This window comes from Rhinolophus hipposideros, assembly GCF_964194185.1.
Source record: "Rhinolophus hipposideros genome assembly, chromosome: 19".
NCBI lineage: Eukaryota > Metazoa > Chordata > Mammalia > Chiroptera > Rhinolophidae > Rhinolophus > Rhinolophus hipposideros.
The window spans coordinates 19,806,138-19,820,002 of NC_138065.1; the positions used below are offsets into that span (position 1 = coordinate 19,806,138).

The window sequence follows — 13,865 nt, forward strand, 5'->3', positions numbered from 1 at the left end:
TGCCTCTCTTCCTTTCAATTCCTGTATGACCTCCTCCAACCCACAACCCCACCTGGCTCCCTTAGTCAATTTTGTTCATTTGTGGGAAAGTAGTACGATTGAGCAGGTATCATTCTGTCCTGCAAACCATCTCTTTTTTGGGGTCCACTTTAACGTTTAGCAAGTATGGATCCTGCTGGGGTGGAAAGTACTGGATGGCTCCACTGGTCTGAAGGCTGTTTTCTTCTAATTCCTGGCCAGATGAACACATTCAGGGTTTCAATTAGGAAAAAAATACCAATATTTACTACTACACCTCCTGCTGCCTTCAAAACCATCTCAACAAATGCCTGTTCTTCTGTGAAGGTCCTTTGACCACACTTTCTCCTCAGATTTATCCCGGCTCTCTCCTCAGGACCATCAGCATTTCCCAGGAAAAACATTGGACTGGATGATCATTATTTAGGTATGTGTTCCTCAGAAGACTGTGAACTTAAGGTTTTAACTTCGTATCTGTGGCCTCTCAATAAACTTTGTTGAATGAATGAATGAATGAATAAATCCCCAGTCAACTTCCTAATCTCTGTAGGTCAATATGAGGTTTTCTTTTTTCCTTTCTTTGCTTCCATTCTTTCTAGACCAGCAAAGACGCCAGGGGCAGCAGGCATGAAGCTTTCCCAAGTCCTTTCTGATAAAGCTTCTGCAAAGTTCTGCTCCCAGCAGAAAGCTATCCTGAACCAGATTTCACTCAGACTTCTAGATCTATGGCTAAGTGTCCACCCCAAAATGAAATGTATATAGCATTTAATTTCTGTAGCACGCTGAGAAACTATGGGGGGGGGAAGTCAAGTGAAATAAAAGGGTCCTGTGCCCGAGTCTGGTACCTGGGGTACAGCAATAAAAGGCTTACAAACTTAATTAAGGATGCCACAGCTTAGTGAAGGAAAAACAATTACACTTCATCAAACCCAACGTAGAAAAAGGCTTCCTCAGGAAAGTGGAAAGTAAGCTGATCATTAAAAGGATTGATTCTATGTAAAACATGTAAAAAGAAGCCTTAAAGTGCAACTCATCAGAGGGGTGTGGCCTATTTTTACCCAGCACACCATTGGTACACTGAGCATAGTTGTGCAGGAACAAGAAACACAGCATATTTCTGGTGTTCGGATAGAGTTATTATTTAAGTATAGACCATGTTTTAGAAAAACATATCAAATATGGAAATATATCTATTATCACAACTACTTCAAGTTAGTAGATTTCAGGGAAAGAAGGACTTGAACCATTTGCTCTATAATAGCTCTGATTTTCTTTTTTTTTTAAACAAGAATCATAGTCTTTTTAAAAATAAAAATAGCATATTGACTAAAGTCCACAAGGTATACTTTCAATAAACTATTTTACGAAATCAGATTCTAACTATAATACAGTCAGGTATATTCATGCACAGTGTTTGAGCCCATTAAAACCAAGAGGGCAGTACAATTTGGAAAAGAGTTCCTCAGAGTTTATTATTAGAACAATGCTAAAACTTATATAAAAAAAATTCCTTTAATTTATTAGATGCTGCTTATTGCCGTGTGAGCACAGAAAAAGTCTTTACTGGTACCTGAAAGGTGCATGGGCAGGTTGCTCTGAAAACTTCAAACCTGAGCTCTGCCTTTTGGCCAACTAATCTTTTCAACGCTGAATTATAACAACGTTTTTTCATTTCAAGAATTTAATTTTCTTTCATTAGTTCCCAGTGTATGAATTATTGGCCTTTTTAGATCTTACACACTAGCTAAGAATCAGCAAGAGATTATTAATTTACATACACATCTCTAATACTCCTTGCCTTGAAACAGCTCTATTTTCAAAGCAATAAAACCTTTTCACCAAACTTTTTCTAGGCCTAAAAGCATGTGCTCCAATCTGAAGCTTTAAAATGCTGAGTATCGTCTTGCAGGTATTCCTGGCGTTTTATTTTGATGCACTCTTTCACAGCAGTCAGGACATATTTAAGGGAGACTGGCTATATGTAATCCAGCAAAAAGGGAGGGGATAGGAGCTATGGCATTAAGGCTGTGTTTATATCGGGGCTGTCCTACTTGCTAGGTATATAACCTTGCGCAAGTCACTTCACTTCTCTACGTTTGTTTCCTCCACCTGAAACCTCTCAGGGCTATATAGTAAGATTGCTTATAAGTTTTACTTATAGTTTCATGGTATTTAGTGCATTGTCTGGCTTATGACAATCATTGGGGGAAAAATGTATTCTTAACATTCTAATGTATTCTAACATCCTAAGGCTTAACAGCTTTTGCAGGTCTGCAGATGCCAGGTTGGAAATCTAACTGGGATAATTTGAGCTAACAAAGAGTCTTGCTCATAGGTCTTTTACTTATTATATTCTGTTGGGGATTTTGACTCTCACAGGTCTATCCAGGGCAGCTCACCCTTGGGATCCGACTAAACGGGAGGCCATGCTAGTTAAAGTTGGGAGTGTCTGTAACATTCTCTGTACAAGCAGCCCCTCAGCAAGGGGAACAGGATTTTTTTGGGGAACAGTGTGTACTTCCAGGTATTTGTCCAAGTCAAGGTGTTGTCCTTTAAGCCTTAGTTGTGCCGGGCGCAGTTCAGCTCCAGGTCCAGTTGCCATTGTATCCCTTGCGAGAATCAAACCGACAACCTTGTGGTTGAGAGCCCACGATCCAACCAACTGAGCCATTCAGGAGCTCAGTGGCAGCTCAGCTCAAGGTGCCGTGTTCTATCTTAGTTGCAGGGGGCGCTGCCCACCATCCCTTGCAGGAGTCGAGGAGTCGAACCGGCAAACTTGTGGTTGAGAGCCCACTGGCCCATGTGGGAATCGAACCCACAGCCTTTGGAGTTAGGAGCATGGAGCTCCAACCGCCTGAGTCACCGGGCCAGCCCTAGCTTCAATTTGTTAAAATACTTTTTACTTCAATATTTTTGAAATTGCAATATTTTAAAACCTATATTTACTTATATTTTTATTTCTTTCACTTATTAAACAACAGGTAAATGTTAGGAACAAAATTTTAGACTAGGTTGTCTTGTAAAGCAAAGGAATCTTTCCTTTGTAGAATCTTTCCTACTCATTTCCCTGAAACGGATTGGCATATCGGAGACCTTGGTGGTAGTATGTATACCACGACCTATAGCAGAGTGTTTAGGAAGAGAAAGCTGCACCACGTCTGAATTTATCCATTTAAAAACAAATCAGAACTCTGGCCCATCTGGAGCACTAGAGACCCAGCAGGACTTCGTCTCCTAGATCATAGCTCCTTTTCACCATAAATAAGTCTTCCAAAAATGGGGATATTGGGTCAACTTCATAAGATAAAACTGCACATTAATTTAATTGGGCTTTAGTTACTACAAAATCAGTAGGCTAAGATAGAATGTACAAAAAAGTGTTTACATAGCAGGCCTGAGAATATGGAAAGGTCTGCCTGAGAATACGGAAAGGTCCTCAGAAAGGTCTGCTTTCAAGGTTGCCCTTGGCTTGCATCTGGTAACTTGATTGGTAAACAGCTCCCAGTGCTGATATCAAACTTCCCCTAAATGACAAGGGTGGTTCACTATGCCTGGACTGTGCAAACAGGAAGGTTTATGCAGAACGCCTGCTTTCCTTCTGGGAGTCTGGGATTATGGTTTATGCTCAGCAGAGGGTGCTTACAGGACCTTGGGTGCTTTATCTCTTTGAGTTTCACTGGTAGACAACACATGTGTTGTCACTACTGGTTGCTGGAGAATGAAGCATATCCTGCATGACTCCACTGGGAGAGGCTCCACTGGGAGAGGACGCTTGGAAGTTTATGCCTGGTTTCTTTTTTCCTCCAGATCTCACTCCATGCACATTTCCCTCAGCTGAGTTTACTTTGTATCCTTTCACTGTAATGAATCTTACCTGTGAGTACTCCTGTCTTTGTTTATTTATTATTATTGTTGTTAGTATTATTATTTTGTGGTAAAAACACTTAAGGTCTATGGTCTTGGCGAATTAGCCAAAGGATACAAAATTTCAGTTATGCATGATGAAGAAGTCTTAGAGATCTACTGTACAACAGAGCCCAGAGTTAGTAACAATGTATTGTATTACTCTTAAAATTTTGAGTAAAATAAGTCCCAATTAAGAGTCTTGAAGGTGCGTAGTTAGTGTAAATTTGCCCAAATAGGAAGAGACAACCAATCTCCTATGACATTTGAGAGGTCTACTTATCTCAGCTTACAGTCCCAGCATTGGTTGCCTCAAACTTTGTGACCAAGCCCCTTCTCGCTCCTCTATTCTTTGCAGTGACCCTAAATCCTTTTGGAAAAGAGCCATAATATAAATAAACAACTGATAAATTGTTAACCCTGAATCTGAAGTTTAACGTAAACATTTGCAATTGGAGTCATTTTTACAGTTACTACCTTGCCATTTTTCACTTGCAGTTCAACTTTAAAAACAACCCTTTGGTCAACTTGACTTAAACCAAAGGAGAGACAGCCAATGGTGATATAACTCATCTGTTTTGGTATTGTACAGGTTAAAGCAAGACGTGGCAAGTACAAAGGTCAGCTTACTTATGTTTGTCCACTTACAAGTAGTTCCAAAAACCTGTGTTTTGCATTAAAAGTATTCTTTCAACTTAAGTTTCTACTTGTACTCACCAAAAAAAAAAAAGTTTAAAATTCTCCAGAAAAGCTATTTTTCTCCTTCTTGATATGATTATCATAATTCAATCCATAGAGAAGGAACTGGGTGGGAATATATTAACATTTCAATTCAGCTCAAAATAACTTAATATAATACAATTATTTTCCACTTTCCTTTCTATGCCATGGGTGCCATAGCTCCTATGCAACCTGTATGTAAATAAAGGAGTTTTATGCTGTAAATTATATCTTGCTGTAACTGGAAATCTCCCCAATTAATCTTCTGAGGAGACATGCAGTGATCAAATTCTTGCTTTGCTGAGTGTTACAAAGGTCCACAAGGCTTTTGCAGGTATCATTAACTCTGCCTTGCCAGGGCACTTTGGAAAAAGTACAGATTTCGTATGTGACACAAAATACCACAGAATACTGTTCAGCTTATGTACCAACAATTAAGTAGAAACTTTTGACATATTGATGGTTAACATGTCACCAAGGAAAGCATACAAGTGAGAACAATTTTGAAAATACATTGTGCAGCTTATCATTGGTGAACTCACATGCCTGCTGTTCTTTGAATCACAGCTGATTACATACATCGGGTGGCCTCTCCAGGAGTGTTTGGAGATTTATAAGTCATTTGACATCCGAGGGTAACAAAACCATGTAAACTCAATAACCAGCAGGTGAGAAATTTGTTGGAACTAATTAATTGATTTTTAAAATATTTTTTCACAATAAATCAATCTGTAGGAAAAGATTTTCTGCCCTTTCAAACAGGTTTATGATTTCATAAGAAATCTCCTTCTATGTGGTCCTGTGACAACCTTGGTACCCTGTCTCATGCAGTGTTGTGAGGACAGCTTATTGGCAAATTCTCAACTCAAAAAGTGAAGCCACCTTCCCACCCACAGCCTTTTCTGTGTTCTGAAAAAATTTTAAAGACAGAAAGGAAAAACCTCAGAGACATCACAACCCAGAGATCCAGTTTACTACATAACATATCTCCAATAAAGTGCAGCTTCTTCCTCCCAAGCTGGCTCTTCAGGGCATAGATCCAACAGTGGTAAGGTTGGCACCATCTGATTATTTCTATAATTCTCCTCTAAGATAAATGGCCATTCTTTTTCAAAAGGAACTGATGACCAGTGTACAATAGTCATAAATGACCAAGCAGGACCCGAAACACTGATCACAATCAGTGTTTTATTAACAGAAAGGAATTTTATAGAGAGAGCAAAACAGCAAGAAACTGACATTATCTGACTGGTGAAATTCAAAGTATGAGATTTCTTTGTGCTCCCTGTGAGGTATTTCAGTGAGGCCACAAACTGGAAAGTCAGTAAAAGAGAAACTAAAATTCCAAAATGAAGACCTTGAGAAATTCAACTGAAGGCATCAACCAGATTGGATCAAATATAAAATTATAAAAAGACTTCATTCAGTACATTGATTACTCAAAATCCAAATTATAAAAGCCAGGGAAAATGTAAATTGCATAAAACTTTTATTATTTATTAGCAGTGTATTCTTCTACACTTTAAAATAGAACAAAATATCTTTTGGAAGGTAAACTATTCATAACAAAATACATGTCAAACAATTTTTTTTATTGGAGCAGAATTACTTTGCTATATACTTTCTATAAAATATACATACACTTCTCGGTTGTCTATGTATGCACATGTGTATAAATAATTAAGACTTACACATGTAGATACATATGACTAATATACACACATAATTATGGAAAATTTACAGTAGTCAATTTTACAATCATTTAATAGCTGCACACAAATTAGTGTTCACAGAACTAAAACTGTCAATATGATTCCCTTTCCCCACTTCTGAAATGTCATCCTTATTATTTTTCACTGATAATTTTTAAAAAACAATATCATCATTCTATACATTAAACCAATCTTTTTATAATAACTCATAATAAAATATTTTACTATTTCAGCTTTAGAAAAAGTATATAATTTAATTCCACTTAATTTTTGATTCCTAAAACACGTAATTTATTTTTTCATCAGTTTAGTGCAATTATTTGGTACTTTAGTTATTGAAGGTTAGGTTAATCAACCTGAGTCAAACGTTCACTCAAATGCGTTTTTAAAAATGTAAAATATAAACAAGATGTTTTGCTGAAGCATGTATACTAGTCTTAAAGTACCCCCTTCTAATAAATGCATTATAAAAAACTCAATGGTTGAGAATAAAGCACTTTATATGGATCCGGTTAACTGTCTCTGAGTGGTCCATTCTTAAGCAGCATGGAGGTCAGGATCTAAGGTTCCCCGACACCCCATAGAAATGAAGCCTTCAGGCTTCTAGAGGCCTAAATAGAAGATCTCATGTACATGAAAGGGCTGTGAGGACCTCTAAGGAGTCCCCTCATTTTCATGTTAGGTTTCTGATTTGCTAGTTTGTGTGTCAGGGGTTTATAATCTCTCCGAAACATAATCTCCTTTAATTAACAGAGAATTCCTTAGCAGCATCTTTTCTGTTTTTTCTCTTCATTGATTTAAAACTGGTGCCAGACCATGTGTGATTGATTAAAGGCAACAACCACGTGTACCAAATGCAGAATATTCTAATTGGCTTAAGATCTCTTTTGAGAGGAGGAAAGAAAGAAAAGCATTTGGAATGTTGGGTTATTTCATGGAGCAAAGGCATGTTTCAGGAGAAACATTCAATGAATTCTGATCTTCAACTGGATGTTAAATTTTGCTAAAGCCCCCAAGGATGCAAAACTAAATGGCTCAGCAACGAAACAAAGGGAAAGGAAATGGTCTAATAAGCCCTATCCAATGATTATACTCTTGCTAGATAGAGATAAACTTGGATAAACTGTTGTATTAGACTGACTTCCCAAAAGAAAGAACAGATCGGCCATATTCATAGTGGAAACATAAAAATAACTTTCTCCCTTATCTTTTCTTAATCAAGAGGAATTATATATTCATTGTACACAAAACCATACTAAACAAATTCAAAATACAAATTTTTGGTAGCAAACAGCAAGAAAATCTAAGTCAAAATATAGTCTAGTTTTTACATAAATTTATATATTTATAAATTTATCAAAATAGCTTTTTAAAGTTCACAATACATACATAATGTAACACTGTACATGTAAATGTAATAACAAATGTATTACCGAAATACATTAAAAATAACCTTTCAAAATACCAAATTCAACATTAAAACTGTCTTAAAAAGTGTTGACATCCACAAACATAGTTTCAGTGCATTTATCGTAGTCATTAACCAGATTTTTCTGGTTTCAAGTCTCTTGAAGGTGTTATCTTAGTGCTCACTTTAATTTAAGGTAAGAAGGCAGAGATATTCTTCGGGCAAGCGGTCGCTTTCTCTCTACATTGCTCGTCCAGGTGAAGAAATTTTGTCTAAGAGTGGAACAGCTCTCACAGGAGTGGCAAGGCTTAGTAATGAACATATTCAGACTGAAGGGACTGTGCAGGGAAGAGACATAAAGGGAGGTTAAATTCCATCACATGTAAAACTTCTAGTCCATCATACAGCTTTTTCCTCCAACACAAGGCAGTTTGGGTCTACTATACAAAAGATAAATGAAATAAACTAAGAAAAAATAGAAAAAAAAGAAGGAAACAAAGCATTTGCTAAAATGAGATATTCAGTATGAAAGTGACTGCAAGAAAAGTTTATATTTTTAAATGGCTCACTAATTTATTAATAGTGATTAAAATGAAAATTGGTAAGTAGCACTAAACTCGTTTCTAAGCTATTGTGCAATAACAGAGTTTTACTCAAAAATATTAAATGATATTTGTAACTAAATTGAAGATTATTAGAATATACTTTAAGAATATATATATACTTTTTTACTTAATTCAATACATATCAAATAAATATTAATGCTTCTAGTGCTGTAGAATTAGCAGTCACTTAAATAAATTCCTTAAGAATGTTTGAATTTAATACATACCTTACAAATCCCTTCCACTTAGGGAGACACAAAGCACTACTGTGTTTCCCCGACAATAAGACCAGGTCTTTTATTAATTTTTGCTCCAAAAGATGCATTAGGGCTTATGTTCAGGGTAAGTCATCCTGAAAAGTCATACTAGGGCTTATTTTCTGGTTAGGTGTTATTTTGGGGGACATACGGTACTAGCTTTAGTATGTGAGCTTAAGACCCAAAAGTGTTTGTGAAGAAGAATCTTACAGCCATAACATAATAAACAGTGGACAACTTTCAAAAAAAGTAAACAATGTAAGTTCCTCCTACATCATACCGTGTTTCCCTGAAAATAAGACATAGCTGGACAATCAGCTCTAATGCATCTTTTGGAGCAAAAATTAATATAAGACCTGGTATGTTATGTTATGTGTTATGTTATGTTATGTTATGTATCATATCATATCATTTCATACCTGGTCTTATATTATAGTAAAATAAGACTGGGTCTTATATTAATTTTTGCTCCAAAAGATTCATTAGAGCTGATGGTCCCGCTAGGTCTTATTTTTGGGGAAACATGGTATTAGATAGTAACATATAAAAGGAGCATGATTGGGATATGTAATCAGAATACACTGATAATAGACACAAGCCAAAAAAAGATAAAGAGAAGTAGAGAAAATTTGCCTAATTATTTCTGAGCAGCAAATGGCAGTTAAAAAGGAACATAAATCAGTTTAAACATTAACAAATTTTGTACACAATTCTTCTAATTAAATACCTTAGAACAACAAAGGTTATTTGGTTTCCTGCCAAATGCCCTTTTTTTCCTCCCCCAATAATTACAGAGCGTGCCAAAAAAATGTATACACATTTTAAGAAAGAAAAAAACTGTATTAAAATTACGCTGATGGTAACCACTTTGAGCACCTCTTGTAATTGCAGAAGTCAAACGTGACTTGTATTCATTCATCTTTTGTTATCGTATTCATTCATCTTTTGTTATCAGTATATATTGAGTATTACAATTTTAATACAGTTTTCTCTGTTCTTAAAATGTGGATACATTTTTTTGGCACCCTCTGTATTTTTCAAATTGATTTTATTCATAGGTTTTATCAATTCTGAGACTGGTCCATTTTATTGATGGTATAGGGATCAGTAAAAAAGAACCTGTCCGTTTTGCAAATACTTTACAAGAGGATTCAAACTATCTTTGTTCAGCTTCAAAATCCCAGTGAATTTTATACCTATCAACAACCATTGACTAAGTTATCTATCAACACCATGTGTCAAAAGTTATGGTCCCTGCCCCCTCACAGAGCAAAAACACACTCTCACACAGACATGGAATGAAAAGACAAAGGTGTCAACATTAAACAGTAATATACACAGGGTGAGAGGAACACTGCACAAGCAAAGAATTAGGCAAGGGGTGGTGAGGGAAGTTTGGGATGGGGCTGGGGGGCTGTTTATGCTGCAATTTTCAAGAAAGATGTTAAATGTCAAGAGCCATAGGAAGAATAGAAAAGGCTCGGCAAGTTGACTTTCTGGCTACAGGATGTGGTTTACACCTAGGCTTCAAAACAAGAGAGATGATCAAAAATGAGGGCACTGTAATGTAAATACGTCTGAGCTCACAGACAGAATAAAAGAGGTAAGACTGTGAGAAAGTCCAGTGAAACCAGTCCAATGCCTTGAAGCCCATACACATTTAACTTGTAGGGTATCAGCTGTCATCTTAGCAATTAGAGCTTAAGGGTGGACTATCATTTTTCTAGTTGCTTTTTCCCAGTTTCTTCTTAAGTCTGGCAAGTGGGTAGAGAGCAGAGCTACGTGGTCTCCCAGCTGCAAGAATGCCACACAGCATGCTATACATTGGCCACTGTTTTCTTGGGGTTATTTAACTTTTGCTTTTGTTCTAATTAGAGAAGTTATTCATGTTATTACTACCAGAAATTATAAAGCTCCTCAGATTGCTTATAAATTTAGAGCAAAGTTGTTTGGCAAACACTTTTAAAGTTCCATCAATTGTCAATAAACAGAGATATAGCAAATGAACAGATATGAGGGCAAGTGACAGTTGTTAAATTAACTTCTTTCAGGGCAAAGCACTTTATATATGCATCAATATATTGGGGATCAATATATGTGTACATACATTTATTTATTTTATGGAATCATGATACCCACTGAACTGGAAAACCGAACTAGTCTAGAATAACTTTAAAAGGATTTCTATCATTCGTATGAGATATAAATATATCTCATATATTTATATATATATATTCACTAGTTTTCTTCAGAAGCCTTTCCTTACATACAGCAAAGATCATCAACTCTGGCTGGTGTTTAATCTTTCAGATACAGTTTGTCACAATCCCTACTGCTTTCTTTGCCTCCCACCCAATGTACTTACTTACTACCTAACTGGCTCTGTAGGTCTCTGTAAACAAAGGGAGACATGACTTGGCCAAAGTACTTTCTGTCATGCTACTTCATTCATTGAACAAACAAGTATTGAACATCAATAGTACGTATTAGGCACTGGAGGATAAAAATACAATACCAAAGTTCTTGAAAAAAAACATATTCCATGGTTTCCTAATATGGTGTTAAAAAAGTTAAAGGAAATAAGAGATCAGTAAAAAGGTTTAGCAAATTACTCTGACATCAGTATTTTGAAACAAATTAACTTCCTTTCATATTCAATCTAAAATAAAAATCTTAATGGAAGTGGACTTAGGGAAGAAAGAGAATTGTTCAGGTCTACCAGACCTATTCACTTTCAAAAATACTAACTAATATTTCAAGGCCTTTTCACTGGGGAAGCAATAGTGTGGGATGACAGTAACCTTTAGATTTCAAGCACCACATGCTTACATAATGGTGTTGTATTGAGGGTCTCTGGTTCATTTGTTCTCCAATGTACATGTATCCTACTTGCTAATACCCCAGAAAACACAATGACCAGTTACCAGAATTTCTAACTTACATAGTAAAAATGCACATGTATTTGTACTCCATAAACAAAATCATTATTGCTGTTGGTTTTATTGCTCAAAAACAGACTGATGTACAACTATCTGGAATTCTTAATAAACTAAATATATTACTTAACAAGTCATTCTGCAATAGATAGTTACTGAGTATTTTCTATACACCAGGCACAGTTCTAAACATTTTATATGTATTACTTCATTAAATGCTCCACACAACTCATTTTACAGATGAGAAAATTGAGGCACAAAACAGTGAAGTACCTTGCCGCAGATCTCTCAATTATGAACTCGCGGAGCTGGAATCTGAACTTGGGCAGTCTGGCTGGGGAGCCCTAATTCTTAGCCAGCATAATATAATGCCTCAAGACACTTCTAGCCTTTGTCGTGTGATCATTACATATTTAATTGAACATTCTCTATCACCCTGACAGAAAAATAATAACCTGAGGTAGCATATAATCCTGAGTGAGCAAGGAAATATTAAATTACAGAAAAGAATATGGTAGTTATTGCTGTAAGAGATATACATTTTTAAATGATTTTCAATAGGACTGAATCCAAAATGATTTTTGAGAATATTCTAAAAAGTTTTCTTTATATAAACATCCATGATTAAGTATTCCGATTAAAGTTTTATTTCTCCTTAGCCAAAATGGTTTTTTTTTGTATCATTAATTTAAGAATTACTACCTAATGCAATTTTTTTTTAAAAAGCAATGACAATGGATATGGTTATGAAGGAAGTGAAATTTGAGGCACAAATATTATTTTATGAGACAGCGATTATTTATATAACCAAGAGATTTTAATTTCTCAAACAGAATATTCAATTTCATGTGACCAGTAAGTTCAACAGGGTTATAGTGAGTTAAGGTTATAATGAGTAAATGGTATTTTTATGGTATGAATAACATAAAACTAATAATACAGTAATATTCAACTTGGAAAATAAGAGTAAAATTACCTTACACTTGCAGCCCCCCAAATTTTTATGTCAAAATATAAGCTTCTATCAAGAAGTCTTGTTCCATGAAAGCAGTTAGATTTGACATAAAACAAAGTGTTAGGTAAGAAGATCAAGACAATTTGTTCTGTTCTGGAAATTTGCTACTAATCTGTTTTGGCAGATGTAGGCAGTGACTTTAAAAATTTAGCTATTCTGGAGGTGTTTCTTTTTTAAACAGCCTAGTTACCTAATCTTGGTAGAAAAATGTCTAATAATTATAGATATAAATACTGACAGACCATTAATAAATAAAACTATAAGATGGCTATCAAAAACAAAACTGTAAAGAGTAATAAAAGATTAAAGTCTTTGACACAAATGAACGAAACAATATCTGAATGTTCAAATAACTTGAACCAAAGGACAGTATGACCTAGAATGTTAGTTTCTTATGAGGTCAAAATCCAGACTCAAAATCGCCATGTACTTCAGCCACATTGACTTTTTCTTTCCTGAATCCCTCCATTTTTCCAAGTCCCGTAAGGACAAAAAAAATAGTTTACTTGTTACCCTTGGTTTCATTCTAAGTACAGAGGCAAAAAGAACCTTAAAAAGTATTTTAATAGCATAGCTAATTAAAGGGGAAAAAAACCCATGTTTGGCAATAAGGTATCTTATTTTACATATAACTCCTATGTTTTAAATTTTAATGAACAAATGAGGGAAAATGAACACCGGGGAAAAATCAGTTGATTTGTAACTGCTTCTATCATCCCAGGTCTCTTTCTGGCTTTGCAGTAGAGTTTCCAGTTTTTGTATTGCTTATAAGTTAGCAACACACAAAATGTGTGGATTAATACATATTTCTACAAATGTTGTTTCACAATACTGAAAGTATTTGTGGTTGCTAACATAGTAACACTTCTCCAGTAACACTAGTAGAAACACAGCTAGATAAGGTTTTATTGGAAACCTAGTAACACAAAAAGACTAAGATTTGCGATAAAATCAGCTTTGAAAGAGGTGCATATATTTTTCTATAGTGTTCTCTAAGCATATCAGGGACCCTAAGATTTACTAAGGCCAATTTTGGTTAAGTAAAATGATATATAAAATATTCTTTTACTTTCCCACATAACTTTTAATAGATTCTTTTTCTTCCCCCTGGGGGAATTTAATTTGTGCTTTTCAACAATCACAAAGAGTTCAATTGTTAGATGACAGGTTGTTGACACCCAATTTGACTCAGCCAACCTTTACCATGAGTGTTTTCAATTCATTTGAACACCAAAATTATATTTAAAAATTTAAAATAAAATTTATTTTAGTAATGCCACATTTCCACATA

The 13,865-nt window shown here is 35.3% G+C and overlaps 1 protein-coding gene across 2 annotated transcripts in view; it reads right to left on the bottom strand.

Annotated features, from left to right (window-relative positions):
• Positions 1 to 6,114: 6,114 nt before the first annotated feature.
• Positions 6,115 to 13,865, bottom strand: part of CDC14A (cell division cycle 14A) — a gene marked incomplete at its 3' end in the record, with an annotated part of 133,978 nt that continues 126,227 nt past the window's right edge. For both annotated transcript variants that reach the window (XM_081025825.1, XM_081025826.1), the window contains one exon: positions 6,115 to 8,099. In XM_081025825.1, coding sequence (XP_080881951.1) covers positions 8,070 to 8,099 — 30 coding nt within the window. The remainder of the gene's footprint in view (positions 8,100 to 13,865) is intronic.